Raw genomic sequence first — 23047 nt, 5'->3', positions numbered from 1 at the left:
ATCCGTTCTTTGAATGTATAAAAGCAGAGTAGGAGTGGTGTCAGACTGCCAACAAATTTAATTAATTTTGCTTTACTCTGTATGAATATAACGGTATACAAACAGAGTATGGTGACTATTATACCACAGCCTTGGCCTAGAATAGATACATGATGCCCTCTTGATTTCCACACATGCTTTGAGAATGTGTGGAAGGCGATATAACAGTTCATAGACTCTGCCAAGTTCGTACTCTCTCAAAGCTGGAGTGCAGTCTCACTCTCTCACCCTAACATTTTCCACATGTATCTGTGAAGATTTGTGGCATTATGATGGATCTATTAATTGCTATCGCATCGCTCGTCTTGCACATAGCATGCATTTGTATGCATGCCAGTAAAGATTCAAGTTGCAGCCACCTTTGGAGAACTTGGAACCGGCTGAAATTGTGAATCAATGCCCTCCTTGTTCTTAAAACAAAGTCGTCTGACCAATTGAATATGATTTTGATGAATGTGCTCCAGTCATATTGCCAAGGTTGTGTTTTGTTTTTGCCAAATGATACTTGGACTCATTATGTCACATGCTGATGTCAGTGTTGATGTTGTTTAAGTACAGTAATGGTGGTACGAATGTTGTTTTCCTGCCCCAAACAGACATATGAGCTGGGGTGCACATGCGGCCAAGTTAGCATGGTGGTTACCATGGTGTGCATAATTAGAGCTCCTAGATGGTGTAATGACAAGGGGGGTTCTTGGCTCTCTTTAATCTTCTTCTCTATTTCTATTTATTGTCTTTATCATCATGAACATCATCACACTGTCATAGTCGCGGCGAGATGCAATTTAGCAATCCACAGGGCTTTCCCTGCCACACGTTCAGCGGTCATCCACTTATCCGGCAGTGTTTCTGCTCCTTTCTTGTCTTTCCCTCCACTGTAATCTCTGAACCATCCCTCCTGCTGTCAGGTCACCAGAGATATCTTATGTCTCAGCAAGTTCCTTTAGGCTGTAGGCTTCTCCCTTTACATTTGATCATGCTCCACAGTGGTGTAGTGTGTGGTGAAGGCGCGGTTTACCACATAGCGCTGTGATGTGGGACACTGGTTAAAGTTGGGAGCTGGCTGCTTTGTGCTCAGCTCCATAGGAGTATCTTCTTTTGTACAGGCTCTGATCTGCACCCTGTTTATAATCTCCCCCAGTTTTACATTGCAAACAGAAAGCACGTGCGTGCCGGGACAGCTGGCTCATCAGGCTGTCTGTTGCTGTCATGACCTCACTGAGGCAGTTATTGTCTCTGTGTTTTTAGCTGTCTGATGTGTAGTGATGATGTCTTGTAAATAAGAGGGGTTGCAGTCCAGGTGTGTGTGCATCTTGGGTGGTGGTCCAGAGACAGGTGGTGGAATATATTAGTCATACTGCATGTTGCATCTTGCTACACTCATCTTGTTCTCTTCCTTAAACAGATCTTGTGATTTATCTTGTGTACCTAATTCTCTTCACGTGTAGAATAAGTGTCACAACCTACTGTGTGATGTTGGCCTGCACCCCTATATTCAGACTTTTATCATCTTCAATTTGTATCTTCTAGGCACAGATTCTGTTGGACTGTGGAGAGGACAACATCTGTGTTCCTGACTTGAAGCTGGCAGTTAGCGGGTGAGTCTTTTTCCTTAGCTGTTGCTAAAAATCCCAGAGCATATAGGTTTTAGAAAATAGAATAAAGTTCAATGGATATTACACAGTGAACCCTGAACAGGATTACAAACACTGAAATTTTCACCTCCGCTATGCAAAAAGAGACCCTAAAGCATAAAAACAGCTGTTATTGTTGTTCTCTACTTTCTGTGAGTGTGAGTGTTAATAGCTACAATTTTGAAGTACAGTAGGGGCACCATTCGTTAAAAACAAAACAAAGCAGGAAATAGCTCAGCTCCACAGGTGCTGTGACAAATGCTAAAGGGGGAAAGACAGAAAAGATGAAAGGAATCTGTTTGCAAGAGGCCCAACCCTGTCTTCATCGCCATCCCCGCTACACTTTGATTCGAGAAATCTGTTAGCAGTTTTCTCAAAAATAACTGCCTCCCTGATACTCCCTGCTCTGCTCTGTCATTTTGATTTCACATTCCTATATTTATCTACCATCTGACCCCATTTTTCCCAATGTATAACTTATCTATTACATATGGAACAACCTGCTGGGATTCTGCTGCGCCCCATCCGATAGAAACCCAGACGCAGAAAGTGTGATTAGTGCAATTAAAATTATACTTTGTTGATTTTCGTCTGCTCTGCAGTAAATTATGGCAGCCTAATAGTTGTTGGAGGGGGTGATCAGATGGTCATGATTTAGTGGAATTTCAGAGAAAAATGTATCCAACATTTGTACGATGTTTTTTTTTCTATTCCGCTGCCAAATCACATAACCTGTTAGACCAAGGGTCCCTCAGGGAAGTCTTAGGGTTTTGTGGTGTTTTCTAATTTTGAGGCTTTGTTTGCTTTAAAAAGTGCCATGTCAGTTAAAATCAGGCCCCAGCTGAATCTTTGGCCAGCAGAGGATCGGCTTTATAACTCGTCTCCCTTTTGCTGTCTCTTGCTTTTATGAGAATAGACTTTAATTAAAAGTGCCCTTGTAGCCCTTCTTGTGGAATTTCTCTTTGTGCCTAGCTTTGGAGGAAGGTGTAGGGAGTGAGAAAAAGCAATAATTGGGAGATGCTTTATAATTCTGCGCCTTTTGTATGTCTTTAATATCACATGGGGAAAAAAATTATGTAAAGTGGGCTATTTTGAGATTAATCTAATTGTTGCATTTTTGCAGCCAGGTTCTAAATAAAATAGATCTTATAAGCACAGAGCATGCAGTTATATTAGTTTTATTAGAGCAATTTGCAATTTATTGCCTGTTCCACTGCCAGCAAATGGGAACAAAGAATGCCCTCGTTTACTTGGAAAACAACTTAATCCATGTTTATTTATGGAGGCATTTATCTAGTGACCCAACTAATCATTTGGGGGTTTCTTTGTTTTGTATTTCTTTTTCCTTGGGTCCTCAGTGACAGGAAGGAAGTCTACCTTGGTGATGACAACTCACTGACCTTGACATTCAATGCCAGGAATGAGGGTGAGGGAGGGGCGTATGAAGCAGACCTGTATGTGGTGCTGCCCCCTGAAGCTGACTACATTGGCATTGCCCGCAATAATGAGGTGAATAGAAACAATCAAACTGACACCCTGATTTTGGGACTATTGGGACTTTAATCTTGATGATTTTCTTTCGATGTGGTTTGACCAGTCTGTCCTCTTTTCCAGACCTTGACCCAGTTGACTTGCAGCTATGAGACGGAGAACCAGACCCGATACCTCAGCTGTGATTTGGGGAACCCAATGAAGTCGGGCACCAATGTAGGAGCAATGTTGTCTTTTGGCTGTCTTTCTCTTTTAGCTCAGTGCTTAAGAAGTTTAAGTGTTGTGACACAAACAAGGTTGTTTGTTTGCTTGTTTTGTTTACATAGGACATATAAATAGTATCTGAAATTTAATGTATCAGTTATCAGTTCATAGAAACTAAAAAAGGAAGTGATGCGATCTTCATTTTGGGTGTGGACAGCACAGGAAAAGTCAACGTGTGTCAGGAAATGGTGTGGCAGGAAGTACAGGCTACATTTGTTCTATTGGTTCCCTTTTTTATTGATTGAGTCACAAGTCAGCATGTTTTTAATAGGTTTGCGGTGCAAGACAGTTGGCTACATGTTAACTCAAAGCGACAAAAAGACTTCTTTATTGTAAATGGATCTGACTGAATGACCCCTTAATAATGTGCAGCACAGGAACAAGAAGTCACATTTTTGTGCTGCAACATGCTCAAGCAGTCAGTCAGTAATTTTAGGTCCTTTCCTTTTCTCTGTTACTTGTAATGAGAAAAAATTCAGAGGATGTTAATATGTCTGAACTTCCTTTCCTTAGCTCTGGGCAGGCCTACGTTTCACAGTGCCGCGGCTGAAGGACACACACAAAACGATTCAGTTCGAGGCGCAAATCCGCAGGTACAATTTCATGTGATCACCAACACAGGAAAAAATAGCAAAAGTGTACACAATATCAACTACTTCTGATTTAATAGTACTGATTTTCACAACTCTCAAATTACATCAGCTAATCAGATCTTCTTTTTTTTCCATTCTCTGTTTCCACAGCAAAAATGAGAATAATTCCCATAGTGAGGTTGTAGCCTCCAAGCTGGAGGTGATTGTTAAGGCTGATGTCATTCTACAGGGGTGAGCTGAGTGTTAGAATTCCCCCATTCGTGCTTTTGTGACTTCATTAAATCCCTAGTGCCTCCCTACACATACTCTCATACCCCTCCTTCCCATTTTAAGTGTGTCTCGACCAGATAAGGTCTTCTTTCCGCCGGCCAACTGGAAACTGACCAAAAATTACAACGTGGAGGTGGACGTTGGGCCTGCCGTGGAACACATCTATGAGGTAATCGATGTTAGCTGTGCATGCTCAGTGGGGTTGAGCAGATTGGTTTGGAAAGCAGATATTATAGTTTAAAAAAAAAAGAAGGAGGAGGAAGACAGAGGAGGAAAACCAGATCACACGGTGGGATTTGCGCCAGTGCAGATCCATGGATTTGTGGATTAAAAAAAGTACACCAGATATTAATATTTCAACATGGGAAAGAAACTGCTTGGAGAAACAAATGAAAAACTTGAGGGGACTCTTACAGTTTTTTTAATGTTTGATATAGTAAAATGTTTCTTTTTCACTCCTTTTTCCAGCTTGTGAACAATGGCCCTAGTAGGATCAGCCACACCCTACTTGAGCTGCGCTGCCCTTTCCGTGTCCAAGGTCAAACTCTCCTTTACCCTCTGGAGTTCTCCACTGAAGGCCCCATTAACTGCACAGCTGACAAAAACATGAACCACCGAAACCTTAAAGTGAGTGACATTCAGATGAACACCTCTCAGGGTCAAATGAGGCAAAGTCAGAGAGTGAAGATCTCCCATCATTTCCCTGTGTGATTCCCAACGGTTGGCCCACACCCACCTTCTCCACCCTGAATCTCGACTCCACCCAGGACACTTTCCCCACCACTGCTTTGAAGTTCAAACTCTTCCCTATGCTCAGCACAGCTTGATGAACCACCTCACCCAGCAACACACTCATTCATCTACAACACCCCCTCATACTAAGTTGTAACTTGGGGATTTTGTGGGCAAAACATTTTAGTGTGGTTGTTTGTGTTTACATGTGACGTTTGACAGATGTTGAGCAGAGCTGTGAGTGGTCATCTGTCTTAGCTGTGATCTAATGTTTTTCCCACCCCCTAGTGAATTGCTAAGTATGGTGTATTTCCATGGGAATCCATAAGGAGTAGAGCTCACATGCTTCTGATTAATGACGAAAAGCCTCAGGGTCATGCTAACATTAGGTCTTATATTGACAGAAAGGGTGGTGCACTTTTTTTGCCTAGTGAGGTCAGTATCTGTGTTGTTCTAATGGGTGGCTGGTGTGTTTCTGTTTTCCTTTAGCTCCAGCGCTCATCCACGGAGTCACCTATTCTGGCGCTAAAGGGCCATGAGCATCGCCTCGAGAGGAGGGACGTCCACAAGAATCAGCTTGCTCATTTGACTAACCTGGTAAGGCACTTAGCGGGAAATTGTCACATTCTGTAAGAGCAACATGTTTTATGCATGAATGAACCCTGTCGGACAAAAGGGTGGAGTCTAGCAGTCGGGGACTTTAGTTTGTAGTTTGGAGTAAGTATGATGATGGAAGTAAATTCATTTTTGCACCACACATAAACTTATATTTGAAACTATAGATTTGATGCTTTTCTGTGCGACCCTGTTTTGGTGACACTGGCCCTGCTCCTACATGAAGCTCTGGGGACGGGAAATTAGGTTATGATGTCGTTAAAAGGGAGGGGTCAGAGGTTACAGGCTTGTCCCATTGTGGTGATTAACATTAAAGAGCCTTTAGTAGTGGTGGGGAAAAAGGCATGGGAGGCTTTTTGACTGTGATGCACTGCTTAGTTCACAGACTTGTCTCTAATTTTTGGCTCTGGGTGTTATAAGCCTGCTCAGCCCCCACACACTGGTCCTATTGATCCACCCAGCTGTAGGTAGCTGCTCTATCTCCCTCTGTCTGTGGATACCTGCCTCTACCAAAGAAGTCTTTGTCTCTGTGCCCGTCTCTCCTAACTGTGGTCGTTTATCAAGCATGTCCAATGACACTCTAGTATGAAGCAGCCCTTTCTCCTGTTTCTCTTGTGTCTGCACTTTTTCCTTATGCCTGAGAGAATAGACATCTCCATTCAGCACGAGTCTTGATCAGAATGCTTTACTGTTTTGTGGTCAGAGAAGGTGAGATGGTGAGAATTGTAGATGACCTGTTTAGTTTTTGAAGGACTGGGATTAACTGCACCAAAACTCAAAAGACTTCCAAATTACTTTGATTTAAAATGGCCTCACTTTCATTGTGTTGTGGGACATGCAACATTCAGTGGCACTGAATGGGGAGCTCTTTGAAGATAATAGTGGTATATCTTATTGTTCTAGCACATGTAATACATTTGAAACCACTTTACAGACTTTTCTGCTTGCTAAAAGCAGGACTTCTTGGTTCAAAGATACCAGACGACTGGGGTGTTTCTGTGCATGTCCTCTTTGTGCTTGTGTGGGCTCTCTCTGGGCACTCCAGCTTCCTCCCACAGTCCAAAGACCTGCATGTTAGGTTAATTGGTGACTCTAAATTGTCCGTAGATGTGAATGCCTGTTTCTCTGTGTTAGCCTTTCAAAGGACTGCAAGCCTGTCCAGGATGTACCCCGGCTCTCGTCTTATGACAGCTGGGATAGGCTCCAGCCACCTTGCTACCCTGAATTGGACAAGCTGCTAAGAAAATGGAAGGATGGAAAAAATTTGTAGGCTAATAATGGCCGAGCGCTTTACACGTATGTTTAAGGCCTTTAAAACCTCATGGGTTTACCAAGTTGGGATACCTGGCAGATGTTTATCTTTATCAGGGGCTGAACCAAAGTCCTCTTTATTAACAATCTATTAACATACTGACTGTAGACACGTATTAGTCTTAATTCTGTCCTTATTAATGTTGAATGACTGCCATATTTATGAACCAGCAACGGTAACTGTCAGCTTCAAGATTAACTAATTATAAATCTAACATCAAGCATGTCATATATGAAAAAGGGCTTCCACGTATTTGATAGTTCTGTTATGTTTTACCTTACCAAATGCTCTCATTATCTTACTTGAAATATGGCTGCAGTTAACAGTAGTTTTACCTGATCAACACTCTGATTCAAAACCACCTAATTTATTATTAGCACCATTGAAGCGTAATTGTAAAACTTTACAGACCGCTTCCGTACAGTAGCTGTGTTTTCAAGCTCAACTGTCATTTTATTAAGGATCCATGCCTCCATGATCCAGCTCTTGACCACATAATCCTGCCAGTGAGGATATATGTGGGAACTGGGTCTGAGGCATCTTTGGCATTCGACCATGTGCATGTCATTTTCACAAACCTTTGAGGCCCTGCTGCCCTTGGGCATCAAGCATGACTACCGAACGGAAACAGACTGATATGCTCTCTGTCTGTCTGAATAATTATTAAGACTGTCTAAGACTGAGCCTAAAGGAACTAGGCGGGTACCCTCTTCTCCTACTTTTGCCTTTCTCTGTGTAATAAGTAAACTAATGGGTTCCCGCAGGAAACCCGCCGAAACCTCTCAGTCTAGGGGTGGTCTGGCTACAGCACCTTTAAAACAGAGTGTGCACATGTTTTAAAATGTTAAATGTATCAAGCTGCACTATGGGGATCTAATTAAGATTGTGTACTCTACAGTCTTGAGAAAAATGGGCTGGTTTTAGTGGTTGGGCAATAATGTGGCGAGTGGTGCATGCTGCATTTTTACAGTCTCATGACATTCCTTCAATCTAATTCGAAGCAGGCGTGCAATAGGGATCATAACATTGGGTTCTTTGTTATATTTGTATATTTGTTCCACCGGCTTTTATTTATCTGTTCTGCTAGTTTTTAGATTTGCTTTAATAACTTCCACTTGAATTTAGGCTTTGTCATATTATTTAAGTTTAGTGGGAATAAATTTTTTTTTTAGATGGTATTCTCGCACAAAATGGCTTGAAATGTATTTAACATCGCAAACCACATCATAATGATGGCATTCTCTCTGTTTGCACAGAACTGCTCTACTGTGGACTGCTGGAAAGTTGAATGCAATGTGGGTCTTCTGCAGAAGGGGACTACAGCTATCCTTAAAATGCGATCCCGTGTCTGGGCTGAGACCTTCACTGAGGTTTGTGGGGGAAGAACCTTGCCATACAAACTCCCCACACACATACTGTACATTTTACATATCTTCCAAACATAAGACAAAATACAGTAATAAATTGATCTTCCCCTACCAGTGGCTGTATATTTTCTCATGTCAGGCTCTGGGAGGAAGTAAGAAGCCATTTTTATTAAAGCGTTATTAAAACAACACTGAGACTCGACCTCAAATGTGCTGCTAGGAAAGGCAAATAGTTGGAGTTGTCAGTAAGACATGTTTGGTTGTGATCAATTTGTACTCAGCAGCAGCTCTGAATCAGTTAACAGTATTACCAGTTACGCATATTTGCCTAAACAAATGAGACACCGGTTGCTTTCTGAGGATGCAGTTTGCTCCACACTGGTGTTCATACTGCAGCTTCTACCAGTGTTTGTCATGTCTAAAATACACAGATTATTTCCCATCTATGTGGTATGTACTGAAAATTTAATATTTGGTTATCACAGCTTCTCATAGGGTAGGAATGCTAAAGGGTGTTTCGCAGGGAGATGCACATGGTCAATGTCGCCACCTAGTGTATAACTAGTATATTATATGCATTTTGAATGTAATTTCTTTTTTCTTCTTCAGAGAGCTTATAAGCAATATGTGCTGGAGTGCCTGGCAGAATACCGTGTGAAGAAGATGCCATATGCAATCCAGCCTAAACTTTTTCCCAGTGGAAACAAAAAGGTATTTAATGTGTTTATTAAGTTATTCAATTTATTAGAACTTGTTCATTTCACACAAATCTATATTTTTAGTACATATTTTTGTATTGTTGTAGTTTGGAAGAAGACATCTTGTCTTGTCATCCTCAGGTGGTGACTCCAGTGGTTTGGAACAAGCCGGATATTGAGAACTCAGTTCCACTGTGGATCATCATCTTGGCTATTCTGGCTGGTTTACTGCTTCTGGCTCTTCTCATATACATCTTATACAGAGTGAGTACTGCTGTGATATAAAAAGAATCATAGCATGCTTTTGATCTGAAAGATCAATTAATGGGCTGGTTTTCTGTTCTCATTTATGTTTCCTGCATTTCTGAAATGTTTTTTTTTCTTCTTGCAGTTGGGCTTCTTCAAACGATCTGACCCTTACGGCACTGCCATGGAGAAAGCGGAACTCAAACCGCAGGCTGCCTCTGAGGCCTAAAAGACCACCAAAGCTACCAAAACCACAGTACCTGGCCATATGATTGCAACGGAGAATTGTGGTGGAATATGTAGAGTGGATTTAAAAAAAAGAAAGAAAGACAGAAGCAGTTGAAGAGTTACAAGAAAGAAAGACTACTGGAACTCCACTGTGCTGCACTAGAGGAAGACAAAACTCCAAAGATCTCAAAGCCAAATGAATGTTTTCTTTTTCTATTTTTAATTTATGTCTTTTTTGCTGGCAGGGTTGGACTGTTATCAAATGGAACTTGTGTCAATGCATAAGGCTAACATTGGACTGTACAACAAAAAACGACTGCAGAAGAAATGCAGGCTACCGTCAACCTGCAGATGCAGGAAGATGGGTTTAATTTTATGGATTCTTGGTATGGATCATTTTGTTATTTCCCTGTAACTGCCTTATATTGGTGCTAATGATCTGATATGATTGCTGCCTCTAACAGGATATGGCCACATGTTGCTTGTGGCATCTAGGAGCTGTGAATTATGCTGCCTGCTGAGGCCTGAAAGTATTCTGATATCTCCTAAACACATTTAATTGACAAAAAATAAGAAAACTGTTTATCTGCCTTTAGTAAAGGCTACATTACATCGACAAATATTTAACAACAAAACCTGTTTTAAAGCTCAGATTTCATAGCTAATTGTAATTCAATTCCTTTGCTAAAATTTAAGTAATTTTAAATCCCAACTATTCAGAGGTGCTGATTCTTGCCCAGTGCATGCTGGGATATGCTCCACCACTCCACCACTCCGGAAATTTAAAAAAATGCATAGATGGACATTTCTCACCCGACCATGGAACTGATCTCTCTCTGCCTCAGGTTGGTGGACAGTGCCGGGTTAAGTTGTTTTTGCACTCAAAGGAAATCTACTGATATTATTCCAAAGACACCAAAGACTGACTGACCTTCCTTTGAGTTCTGAATTTGACTCCTACTGATCACTTTGTTTAAATCCTGTATGTTTGAGTCGAGAGTTACCAGTGCTGGCAATGTCATTGTTGTGTAGTCGACTGGGATGGGACTGGAACCACCACAGACCTGTGAAACCTCATGTAAGGCCTGAAGCAGTGTGGTGCTTCTGTCAAAACGCAGTGTTCTCAAGATTTAGTTTTAATGTCATTACTCCTGCTTTGTTTGGATTGGGTTCATTCAAGATGGAAGCCTAAATGAAGCAAATTGTGCTTACGGTGGAGGAAATAAGCATATAATGATATATATATTTTTTAAACTGAAGACATGACAATCAGCAATCCTGTAGCCTCGACAGTAGGCTGAAGGCAGAATGATTCTTTTTCAGCATAAAATGTGTGTTGCTGTGAGATACTGTATTTTTCTATTCTTTTTTTTTTCTCTTTTTTTGTGTAAATGCTGCCCATGCTTAAAATGAGAAGTAGCTGAAGCCATCCCACACCCAGAGGCTGCAGGGACGCAACATTAAAATGCCTCGTGTTGGTTTCTTTTGACATATGCATAAGTTTAATGTGTCCTTAATGTAAATACTTAGTGCTTGTCAGTTACCGTTCCAGTTGTGTGTGTTTACATGTATACATGCGAGATTTCATGAATACATGCATTTGTGTGGATGGTATATTTATGAATGTTTGTTTTTGCCTTATTACCTTTCCCACTGCCTAGTCCTTTTTATGCCAATCACATCAGTAGCTTGAGATAATTGAGCTTAACCAGTTCTGCGTTACTTTTAAAATTGATAGCATAAATACCTCTAACAAAGGGATGACAGCTAGGCACTGGGAACTACATGTTGTTTGGAAGTGCAATATTTATATTCACTTGTTTTAATATTACAGTGCTTTCTTTTGATTTATGTTTTGTTTGTGATTGATTTGTGATAAATCAGACCTTTACGTGTGAAGGTGATGAACATGTAGCCAAATCCTTTGTTGGTGGTTCACTTGCTTTTTCTCACTAAGCATTATTTCAGGTGTGAAAGTTTTTGTTTTTCAAGGATTTTTCCCACTTCATATGTACTCACCACTGCAGGACCTTTCTGATCTCACTTTTTGTAGCATAGATTTTCATAAAAATACAAGCACATTTCTGGTATGTTGAATTAGTTTGGTGATTTATGTGCTCTGGTGTTGCACCTGTCCAAACAGCATCATACTGACCGTCTGCAATGCATTTGTTTGCTTCATTAAATTCTCTTCATAAATCCCCTTGTAGTTGATAGATACAATTTTCCAGATAGTCCACAAAATTTGCGTTTGGAAAATTATTTTTATCCTAAAATGTAGTCAGTAGACATTGTTTTTTTTTTTTTAAACGAAACACAGAAAATCATTATTTATAATGATGGGATAATTTTACTTCTTCCTCCTCAGTTACATCAGGAGAAAGCACTGGTTTCTTCATTTTGTTATTTACATGTCTTAGCCAGGACTTTCAAAAAGGTGTTGTAAATATTAATAAGATGGAGAATTGTGAATATCCTCACCCCATATTGGGGAGACCCTTTAATGTCAGGTGGAATGGGGGCTCTTTGAAGGTCAATTTTTACCTGTTACGGTTTGTACTTTAAATAAAATGATTCCTTTTTAAACATGTTTGTACTGTCATTAAATACACATTAGTGGGAAAATAATTTATTTAGAAAATAATATACGAAATTATGCATGTCAGTTAGTGCCAAACATGATCTGATACAATATATTTAATGTGAAAACACTTGTGCACTGACCTAAAGTGGTTAATTGTGGCACAGGTCTGTGTTCTTATGGCAGTTTTGTGGAAAAAACAATGTGATTCTTCCACAGACAGCAGTATAAAAAAACTTCACAAAATGAATTTTGACACCAAAGACAAGAATACTTCACTGTACATCATGTTGTAACATTTCCTTTTGAAGGGATCACTTGAAATGTTTAGACACCAGTGTGACATAAGGCTTTCTGAATAACCACAAGTCCTGTCAACACAGAGTCAGGGCCACTGGAGCTCATTTCTGTGCACAGAGCCCATTTTGACTGTCAATGTTTTGCTGTGCAGAAAGCTTCTCCAGTAATGTCCAAACTCCTTAAGTAACAATGAATTTCCATGGGATGCTACATCTCCAAAGGTCCAGTTCCCACCTCTAATTGAGATGAGTTTGGAGGTTTTATTCCGTTATACAGAGTTAATTTTTCGGCTGTGATTTTGCTTCAGTTTCACAGTCCTTGCACATTTTCAGTCATATTTCCTAGCAATCGATTGTTCTCGATAGCTGCGTAAGCTTGCGCTGGTTGTCAATCACCTTCAGGTTTTGGATATAGTGCCGGATGTTTGTGGAAGTCCGCAGAGGAAAGGCGTGATCTGAATCTAGAAAAGATTAAAATCATGCCTGAATCTGCACATGTTTAAGTTTTTGTACTTTTGTAGAAACAAGGTTAAACTGAACCTTCTATAGATCTTATGAAGAAAATATTAAAAACTGTCGAATGGCATTAGAGATGTGGCTTACATGTAGACAAGCGAGTAGCAGCGCCTTCCAGAAACATACGATCTGCCAGGCCTCTCTGTGGAGATGAAGGCACTGCAGAGGGAAAATAAAACATTATCTTACCCGATTTATGCACAAAACTGCATTGTATGTGTTTACTCCAACATGCATGTGAATTACTTCCAACTTTTCCTGAATGCATACAGTCTCAAAGGTATGAAGTCAGTGGGCCCGATCATTTTGCTGCCAAACTATCACTTACCATAAGGTTGGCTTCTGCATCCTCGAACGATTTTCACTGTTTTGGCAAGCATTCGCTACGACAAGGTGAGAAAGGAAACTCTTCAAGTCAGTCTATACTGAGGATATGATTTGTAAGGAAACAATTACATAACAACATTTGAAAATAACTTTTCCATACCATTTTCTCAAAATTGACCAGTTTGTCTACGTAGTTTGCGTTTCCCTCATGGATAAACGTCATATCTAGATATAGGAAGGGACAGAAGTAATTAGTATCTTAATAATAAGGACTTGCCAGTGGATTTGCGATTTACTGGTGTCTGTTACCTTTCAGCAGCAGAGGCATGAAGGGAATGTAAGGAGGACTGAGTTTAGCTATAGCCAGTCTGTATGCCCTGTGGTTGCGTGAAGGGTCCTAAAAGAATAAGCGAGCATAGCACAATCAGACCATTAGAAACCTTAAAGAAAATCTATTGTTTAGGACATTTATAAAACTTATTCAAAGCTGAGTACATAGTATAATTTACCATGAGTCTCTCAAGAGAACAGTAAATCCTTTTTGTCTTGCTGGGTATTCTCTGTAACAGACCAGCAAAAGATTGCAAAGTCAATTTTAAAGTATTTGTTTAATAAGTGTGGCAGAACATTTATTATTATCATGCCTGCTGCCTCAAGGGGGCTCTCACCTCCCAGGTCTTGTAAAGCCTCTGAATTGCACTGTTGCTTAAGCCAAACATCACAGCAAAGAATGAATTTAGATTCTTCTGCTCCTTTAATCTGTGATGGAGAGGACACATGACTGTAAATAAAGTGCAGTCCTTGAAGTGGATGGATAAAGTTTAAGATGGGGGGACAAAAGTAAGTACAAAGGTCCTGCCCGGATACTCACAGTGAAAATACCTGTATGATTACAATATATGATATTAAGCAGGATATTAATGTTTACTGTATCAATTTCTTTTTTTGGTATAAGACCATGCTAATTCTTCTAAATGTATACTATATACAAAAAAAGTATTGGGCCGCACCTCAGTGGATAAAAAATGAGTTGGCCTGGATCTTTTAGTTTCAAAGAATGAAAACCTTAATGCTTCTGCTTACTAAGACATTTTCAATGTCTTAGTAACAATTCAATGGTTCGAATGTTGTGGTAACAGTTTGGTGAAAACCTGTTTCTGTTCCTGCACGACTGTGCTCCACTGCACAAAGCAATGTGCACATATTTCACACATTTCTCTGTGAACCATAAATAATAATGGATTGGATTTATATAGCGCTTTTCAAGGCACCCAAAGCGCTTTACAATGCCACTATTCATTCACTCTCACATTCATACACTGGTGGAGGCAAGCTACAGTTGTAGCCACAGCTGCCCTGGGGCAGACTGACAGAAGTGAGGCTGCCATATCGCGCCATCGGCCCCTCTGGCCAACACCAGTAGGCAAGTAGGGTAAAGTGCCTTGCCCAGGGACACAACGACCAGGACAGAGAGCCCGGGGATCGAACCAGCGACCTTCCGGTTACAGATGCGATTCCCAACCCCCTGAGCCACGGTCGCCCGTGGCCAAACGTTTGCACCAAACCATCTGAGGTTTCAATCAACAAGTCTAAACTATGAGTTGCTTACTGGTAAAGTAGATGCACCTATGGTATGACTCTGAAAGTCGTAGATGACTTCCTTGTTGTGTCATTACATTAAAATGTGACATTGACCTTGAAGCTGACGTCACTGAGATTTAAACTGAGATTTGATTTATAGTAGATGCACCTATGGCATGAATCTCAAAATCCTACATTGCGTCATTCTTGAGTTATCGCAACCATAAACTTGACTGTCCACACCGCCCACCCGGTAAGGTGATGACAACACCCCATCGGCCTTTTAGGGCCGGGAAAAAGGCAAGACATGCGTGAGGTCAGTAGGTTTCACTGTTGAGATGCTTATTTGTTCAGTGGCCAACCTGCTTTGGCTAAATGTATGGTTTATGCAATTAATTCTTACACTGAAGCGATCTTGATAAACTTCTTGAGCAGCATAGCACGTTTCACGAGGTCTTCACATAGGCACAGCTCAGTCAGTACCCAGTGCTGCACCTCATTAAAGCGACGCACAAACCGCTCTAGGTTAGCCGTGATGGCTCCAGGGAATTTGTGGCGCCCAAAAATGTAGTAGACCAGCTCCACCTGGAGAGACACAGACAATGAGTCACAACCACTGGCATAATTTAAACACACCGTGAAACAAGCAGACAGGAAGTCTTTTGCAGGTATCTTTTGTTTCTTTAGAAATGTGAGGCATGCAGGAAATGACCCAAATAATCTGATGGCAGAGATGATACTGGTAGATAAAAGGCGGTAAAGTTTGAGAGTCATGCAAAGTTCTTTGTTGCACGAATGCTACTTTGAGCTTTGGTTATGTATGTCAGTGAGCAAATAAACAGCTATGGGCGTAGTGGCCATGAGATACAAAACACAACTACAAAGGGAAATCCACAACATTTAGAAAATGCAACAAAAACAACAATTCAGAGAAAAACAAAAACAAATGCAGAACACTTCAGAACATGCATAAAGAATGTACAACAGGCAAATACACTGTTGAGAAACAAAAAGGCTTCAAAACCAAAAAGGAAATGCTGTTATAGGTTCCCTCGCCACCAAAACAGTCTTCTCCTTCCTGCATGGTTCTTTCTTCTTTCTCACTCCCGTCAGGCTGTGTTTGCTCAAAGGGGATTACCAGATCATTGTGTATCACTCTCTAATGTTGTAGGGCTTTTATCTTACAATATAAAGTACACAGAAATAGCAATTTTTGTAAAATATGCTATATAAATCAAATTCAATACAATTAAAGTTAATTACTAGTTAATACTCTAGTGTTCTGAAGCAGTTTTGAAGCAGTTGATTGGTAAAATCAAACGAAACATCAATCATAGCCGCCAAGTTACCTCGTGCATGGCAGTGAACAACTCCCAGTCATAATTGGTGAGCTCACTGGCAATGTCTTTAGAAGACATCTGTTCAAGGACGTCAGCGCTTCCTTGCTCTGGACCCTGCTGCTCCTTTAGAGGTGTCTGACAGAGAGAGAGACGGCGCAGTGGCAGAGAGAATGAAAATCATCAGGAACAATGTTGTTCAGGTGAACATTTAATGACTCGCCTTATAGTTGGGGATGCTGCTTTCAACAAAACCATAATATGAAAAACCATAATAAACAACAAACATATTTAGAATATATCCCGTGAGTTAAATCCCCTCCTCATTTTCTATGAAATAGAATAGGATGATATTAATCGTTACTAGTTCATGACCATGCTACAGTACTTTATGGTGAAACTTGGCTGTGAGATGAAAATGGCATGAGGCTTTTATTAGGTGTTGCAGGTACATAAATGCAAAATATAGGTTGTTTTAGGTTTGGCTGCTAGGTAGTTGCTATGAAACATAATAATATTGTGTATGATTCAGCTTTTGTGGCTATAAATGAGATGTTACTGTTACAAAATTAAATGATAGGATGTTTTCATAGGTGCTGTACATGCGTAAATGCAGAAAACAGATCCTTTTAGCCTGTTGATAGTTGGTTGCTAGGCAACATCATAATGTCTGCCATAGATAACAACTGGCAGCAATATCTGATGTAGATAAAGGACATAGGATGTACCTGTCTTCCAAGTCTGGTTGCTCAACCCCTGATTGTGTAGGAGGAGTTGGTGGACAGACAGACAACGAGTTCATGTATTTTAATAAGTGTGTTTTAATAAACTAAATAGACCAAAAAATGGTAAAGAAGTTATGGAAGAAAACAAATCCTCACCAGTTGTTCCACTTCGCTGATTGTGCAGATGAACAGTCTCTCGTTGAGTCCCAGGGCGGTGTAGACTGCAGTAGCATCCAGCTTTAGCTGAGCTCTTTCTGTGCGCAGTCATAGGAAACAGAGTAATTTTCACCGTAATTAAAAAAAAGGAGAGCATTTGAAATTCTGTGAACACGACATAGGTTTGATGACAAACAGAATTACTCATCTGTTAGTACATTAGTCTAGCAATCTACAAAAAACTGATTATTTTAATGAAAAATAAGTGTTGGTTCTAGAAAACAAAACAAAAACATATGACTAATGCCTCCCACCTCCTGTGGAGTTCATTTTGATGAGGACATGATCTTCTCCAGCTTTTCCTAATGCTGACATTATCTCCTGTACAGATGTATTCACCGGCAGCATCGGAGTGAGAGGTTTGTTGTCTGGCCTGTAGATCTCATACAACACTAAATCAGAAGAGGACAGAAAATAAAATGTCACATCATGCTAATTTGGTGATTAATTTAAAGACTAATGGTGCCTGTTAAGTTACTGGATACTGAGATTGTTGTCCTTTATTGACATATTGCGTGACACACACGTCACAAGCACTGATTCTAAACCCTTTTCCCAACATCTGTCATCATGGCCATTCACGTGTTCATTTAAACTAACTCTAACCTGGATATGGACTTCAGCTTAGCATTTAAAACATTTTTGACTAGTTTTACTATTCCATCAATCAATCAATTTTCCTGTAGACTCCTGGTGGAGCATAGGGCTGCAACAACACCACGCCAACGGACTGTTCTGGGGCGTTCTCTTCAGCTGGGTTCACGTCATTCAGGCGGCCAGTCCAGTGCTTGCCTTGTGAAGTTGTCGGACGGTTTTCGGAGTGTGTGACCTATCCAGCCCCATTTTCTCTACTTGATGCCTTGACCGACCAGGTTCTGGCTGGTTCTCTTCCACAGGTCTGTGTTCGAGATCTTCTCAGGCCATCTGATGTTAAGGATGTGTCGCAAGCACTTGCTGATGAAAATCTGTATCTGTATCTCGGACCCATACAGGAGGACTGCTTTCACATTGGTGCTGAAGATGCGGATCTTGCCACGCTTTCTATTCCATACTGCTATTTAATGCATATAGTGACCAAGTTGAACTTTATATTCAGTATTTTTAGTGAACATTAAACATGAACATCTAGCAAAACTGTTTATACTGTTTAGCTATATTTCAGACACAAATTTAGCCAGGTTTGATTTTGAAGTTGTTGGTAAAGATAGATGTAAAAGTTTATGTATGATGTTTGTATGATTTGCCATCAATTTCAGGTCGTTTCCTTTTTTCCATTTATTTAAATATCCCCCACTAGACTTCTATCCTTATTATGGGGATTTGGTTTTCTTGATTATTGTCAGCTGTAGTGTTTGAGCTTTACTCACCTTTATCATGTGCTCTGATTGGTTGAACCCTCCCAACTGACTCCTCAAAGTTTGAAAACCAATCAAACTGGTGGTTCTGCCAATAATATAAAAGGCGACTCAGTGACACTTCAGCGACATTAAACTCTCTAATGGCAGTAGAAAGACATTTCTTACACTCTGTCACACTTTTTGGCAAACATCCCAAAGGGTTTAAGCTCCAGTAGGACTTGTAGTATAAAGAAAAACTTTCATTTTGGCCTTTAGCCTCTGTCAGGGTTATCAAAAATATACTGCAGATACAACTTTAAATAGAACACATTTTAAGTAGAGAGTTTAAGTAGAAAAGACAAGCTGTGATATATGTCTGGTATACATATCCATCAATCCACTCAAATGTGTATTTTTGGGGAGGAAATTTTATTTTTAGTAGAAAATTATTCAGCATACATATTCACCAATAGATATAAGGCCAACTGGGCCTTATACCTTATGAGCCCCCCCCTCAAAATAAATTTAATATGTCATGGCTGTGTCCAGGCAGGGATAGAGGACCCAAATGTAGACTCAAAAAGGGCAGATGTGAGCTTTAACAGCTTTATTGCTGGACACAAACTGAACTAAACCGAGAGATACAAACATAAGCTAAACCGGTAAGGGAGACAGAACACACAGCTAGAGTGAGGGTACCATGCGACGACGAGCAGTAGAAGACACGGACACTAAATACACACACTTGGTAACAAGGAAGTGGTGCACAGGAGGGCGACACACCTGAATCTAATTGCTCAAGGGAAGCAAGACAGAATACACTAACCTGAGACACGGACCCTCAAAGTAAAACAGGAAACACACAGACAGACCCTCCAGACACAGACTCAGACACACGATACTGACTAGACAGGAAAGGTGGGACCGCGGCAGGTAAACAGAGGGTGCACTGAGTACAGGGACATGAGGAGCACAGGAACCAAAACCTAAAGAACTTGAAATGCAAAACAGAAATCAAACCCTGATATATATGAACCAAGATGAAACCAAAGACTAATAAAAAATAACAATACAAAATCCAAAACACTGGGTCACTGACCCAGGACTGTGACAAAATATGGTAAAGGATAAAAAACTGGTTTAAAACCATAGAAAACATACTATTTAAAAAGTGCTCAAATATGATCCAGTTAAGGAATACCTTAAGGAGTTGCTACTGTAAGAGAATTTTCTTGGACATGATATCTCTGAAAAAGGGCCAATTTTCTTTACTTAATGGGTTGTTCCTCATACTACAAGAGTTGCTGGAGCTTCAGCCTCTTAAGACATCTGCTCTTCTCCATGCACCTTTGAAGTAGGCGAAGTTGTGCCAGAAACCTGTACTTTGTTTCCACACACTCAATAACTTACCCTGCTCAGTGACTGATAGCCATTCTCCAACCTGAAAAAGTATAGAAGAATTAAAGTGTTAAATAGTATGCGAAGAATATCTATGACTTGTGAATTGTTAAGAAATATGAAACATGATCTGATAGTGCGTACACTTTTGTCCTCCTCCTTTCTCTGAAGTCCTTCAGCACGTTGAACAGTTGTGAATTCGGTGCCATATCTTTCTTTAATCTCTGTTTCAACCCCAACATTAAAATAAAATGATTGATGAAAAAAACATACTGACACAAAAATCACACAGTGATATGTTTAAAATTTTAATTTATGACTTTGAGGCTGAGATCTCACCTCCAGAAAGTCCAAGGCAATAGGGTCTTCTTTCAGGTGAAGGCCAAACAGTGCCACCCACTGGCCAACCAACTTTACTACTTTCTGCTTAATGTTGAGAACATAGGCAGTCTTCTCCTGCTCTGAGCCCTCAGCAAGCTGTGCCTGGTAAGTGCAATGTTGGTTAAGGGTATAACACATAAGACCTTAATTACAAAATAAAAACAACATTAACTATAACAATTTATTCTGGTAATAAAATGCACTGAGAATTCCATTATATTACAAAAATACACTATAATACAGCTTTGTTTGACTACAGTAATTCTCATAAACATCACTAGCTTCACTGTTGTCAGTATAAATGACACTGTAGGATATTGGTGCTGTAGTGCAGGACAGAGCTGGCTGGAGGGCATGAAGACTTTGTGGGTGAGCAGGAAGTCACTCACACAAGAAGCTGCAGGGACACAATCATCACCATAATACAGTGATTACAAAGTAACTGACTTGGTCTGAACATTTTTTTCAACAACAGAAAACAGGTATCTGTAATCTTAACAGTGTCACCTATAGCATCATTTCCATTACACTCCAACTTTATTGTTTCCAGTAGGTGTTCCAAGATTTTCTCAGGTGTTCCTGACATAACTGTGTACCTGCAAAAAGCAAGACAGAAAAAAAAACAAAGAATAACTTTCAAAACCTTGTGTTTGCCTTACATTGATCCACATAAATAAAGCAATAAATTAATTAAAAAGTATTTGTTGTGTAAATGTTGACTTGTTATCTCCTCAAAAAGAAGAAGCACAAAAAGTCTCTTGACGTAATCATTGCATAGTTTGTCTAGCAGACTGTGTTTACAACACTTTGAAAGTTCTTAGCTGTATATCACAGCCGCGTAGACAATAGCGCTCTGTCTGTTTCAGATCATAGCTTTACTGTGTTTGCTTAAAACACTTCACCTTCCAGCACATCTCTAATTTCCACACCCCTCTTTCGCTCATGATGCTTTTACATGACGCTACCTCATGTTATTAACTTTTGTGTACTCTCTCACATACTTTGTTATGCTCTTGTCTATTTATGCTCTCCTCTTTTCCTCTTTTCTTTCCCTCACCCCTCCACAGCCAGCTGATTGCTGCCCCTCCCTGAGCATAGTTCTGCTGGAGGTCTGTTTCTGTTAAAACTAAGTTATTCTTCTCCATAATCACAAAGTGCTTGCTCATGGGGGATCGTCTGATTGCTGGGTTTTCTCTCCAACATCAAAGGATCTCTACAATGCAATATAAAGTGCCTTGAACTGTTTTGAATTGATTGCTATATTAATCAAATTCAATTCAAAACTTTGAGAGCACAAAAAGGGACTGAATGTTCAGAGAATAAATGTTCTTTTCAATTGTGTAGATTTACAAGTAAAGAGAAGAAAGTGGTTTAAACGTAATCTAAATAAGAGTCCTGCATCAACTTAATTGACCTTCATACTTGATAAAGTGGTTCAAGACTGATAACACGTCACTCAGAAAGGCAGGGTTAAAGTCCGCCTATTATGTGAGTGTTAGGTAATACTCCATTAATAAACGGTTAACCACATCTTTAAAAAAAATTTATGTAATCATCACTTATTGTGATGCAGTGTTTGTATTAGAGCCATGCATTATCAGCCCACACCCAGGCAAAGCGTCTTCATGATCATAAACCTACTTGTAAATTAACTGCAGTATTTTATAGAAGTTAGTAGGTCAGAGTCGCTTACTTGCTGCTGTTCCCTGCTCCTCCTTGTTCAGTCGAGTCTGCACTCTTTTCCAACACCAGCACAGTCTTTCCGTGCTCTTCCAGTCGCACTGTATTAGCCTCCACGTCCTGAAGGACAGAGAAGGATGACAACCAGTTTGAAAAGTTATTTGAAAATTTGCGTGAATCTCACATCTCTTAAATTGTCACATGGGGCTACATGTGTTCAGTAAGCACCCGATGTCTGACAGACAACTTCTGGTGATAAAAATGCAGTAAGAGGAAATCCAACAAACCTTGAGGATCCTTATGAAGTCCTGTTTATCAACACGAAGGAAATGACAATTGTCCTCTCGCAAGATGATGGTGGCGGCTCGAGGTTGCTCATTTAGCAAAGCTAGTTGCCCAAAATCCTCACCTTCATGTAGAGTAGTCACCAGACCCTATATGCACACAATACTCTGAGCTATACAGCATACTTGAAATCAATTGCAACGTGTTTTATTAGAGACAGTGGGTTTTATTAATTTGGAACCACTAGCTTTACCTTGCCGTGCGTGATCACATTTACAGAGCCTTTCCAGATGATGTACCAAGAGGTTCCTTTATCCCCTTGACTGAACACTATATTGAAAAACAAGCAGAAAGAAACCACATCAGTCAGTCATATATCTTTCTAACCATTACAACTCCTAGAAGATCACACCTTGAGAGCACCTTCCTTAAAAGTACTTTGTTAAATATGGCTTTAACATTAAAGAAATGGGTAGGATTGAAGAGAAAAAAGACCTGATGATCTTCTTATCCACAGTAAACAAAGAAATTAATTATAACATTAGACGGTCTGAATAGTCTTAATCTTATTTTCTGGAAACAATGAATGTTTCACAGAAAAAGATGCTATTTTCTGTGCATAAGAACCGTATTATCGTGTGATTCAGCAACACAATGAAGCTGTGTAAACTCACAGACTGTTCCAGCTTTGGCATGTGATTCAAAGACCAGCACTGCTGCCAGCTCCTTACGCACCTACAGGCACAGCAGGACAAGAACAGACAGAAGCGCACTGATACCTTTTGCTATCATTGTTGTAAATGGGTTTTTCTTGATTTTCACTTTCATATTTCCAGTGTATTTTTAACATTTCTTTCATGTGGCATAAAATACAAAAGAAAAATATTATGGTTGA

General features: G+C 40.0%; 2 protein-coding genes across 3 annotated transcripts in view; one reads left to right on the top strand and one right to left on the bottom strand.

Annotated features, from left to right (window-relative positions):
• itga5 (integrin, alpha 5 (fibronectin receptor, alpha polypeptide)) overlaps positions 1-12075 on the top strand; it is a 33958-nt gene extending 21883 nt beyond the window's left edge. Inside the window, exons 19-30 of the mRNA XM_082520260.1 lie at positions 1570-1637; positions 3032-3182; positions 3288-3380; positions 3942-4021; positions 4172-4252; positions 4355-4460; positions 4760-4918; positions 5513-5620; positions 8207-8320; positions 8927-9028; positions 9157-9279; positions 9407-12075. Of these exons, the coding sequence (XP_082376386.1) occupies positions 1570-1637; positions 3032-3182; positions 3288-3380; positions 3942-4021; positions 4172-4252; positions 4355-4460; positions 4760-4918; positions 5513-5620; positions 8207-8320; positions 8927-9028; positions 9157-9279; positions 9407-9490 (1269 nt within the window). The 3' untranslated portion in view covers positions 9491-12075. The remainder of the gene's footprint in view (positions 1-1569; positions 1638-3031; positions 3183-3287; positions 3381-3941; positions 4022-4171; positions 4253-4354; positions 4461-4759; positions 4919-5512; positions 5621-8206; positions 8321-8926; positions 9029-9156; positions 9280-9406) is intronic.
• rapgef3 (Rap guanine nucleotide exchange factor (GEF) 3) overlaps positions 11781-23047 on the bottom strand; it is a 26803-nt gene continuing 15536 nt past the window's right edge. For both annotated transcript variants that reach the window (XM_082520263.1, XM_082520262.1), the window contains 21 exons: positions 22827-22887; positions 22406-22482; positions 22155-22301; positions 21881-21987; positions 20695-20783; positions 20506-20584; positions 20146-20296; positions 19951-20030; positions 19819-19849; positions 18439-18514; positions 17326-17463; positions 17012-17109; positions 16143-16268; positions 15197-15378; positions 13881-13971; positions 13722-13772; positions 13522-13609; positions 13373-13437; positions 13214-13268; positions 12973-13044; positions 11781-12830 (listed from right to left, as the gene is read on the bottom strand). In XM_082520263.1, the coding sequence (XP_082376389.1) occupies positions 12712-12830; positions 12973-13044; positions 13214-13268; positions 13373-13437; positions 13522-13609; positions 13722-13772; positions 13881-13971; positions 15197-15378; positions 16143-16268; positions 17012-17109; positions 17326-17463; positions 18439-18514; positions 19819-19849; positions 19951-20030; positions 20146-20296; positions 20506-20584; positions 20695-20783; positions 21881-21987; positions 22155-22301; positions 22406-22482; positions 22827-22887 (1983 nt within the window). In that variant the 3' untranslated portion in view covers positions 11781-12711. The remainder of the gene's footprint in view (positions 12831-12972; positions 13045-13213; positions 13269-13372; positions 13438-13521; positions 13610-13721; positions 13773-13880; positions 13972-15196; positions 15379-16142; positions 16269-17011; positions 17110-17325; positions 17464-18438; positions 18515-19818; positions 19850-19950; positions 20031-20145; positions 20297-20505; positions 20585-20694; positions 20784-21880; positions 21988-22154; positions 22302-22405; positions 22483-22826; positions 22888-23047) is intronic.

The sequence above is a fragment of the Aulonocara stuartgranti genome (assembly GCF_965226115.1).
Source record: "Aulonocara stuartgranti genome assembly, chromosome: 20".
NCBI classification, from domain to species: domain Eukaryota; kingdom Metazoa; phylum Chordata; class Actinopteri; order Cichliformes; family Cichlidae; genus Aulonocara; species Aulonocara stuartgranti.
This window is presented reverse-complemented; position numbering and strand designations above follow the sequence as displayed.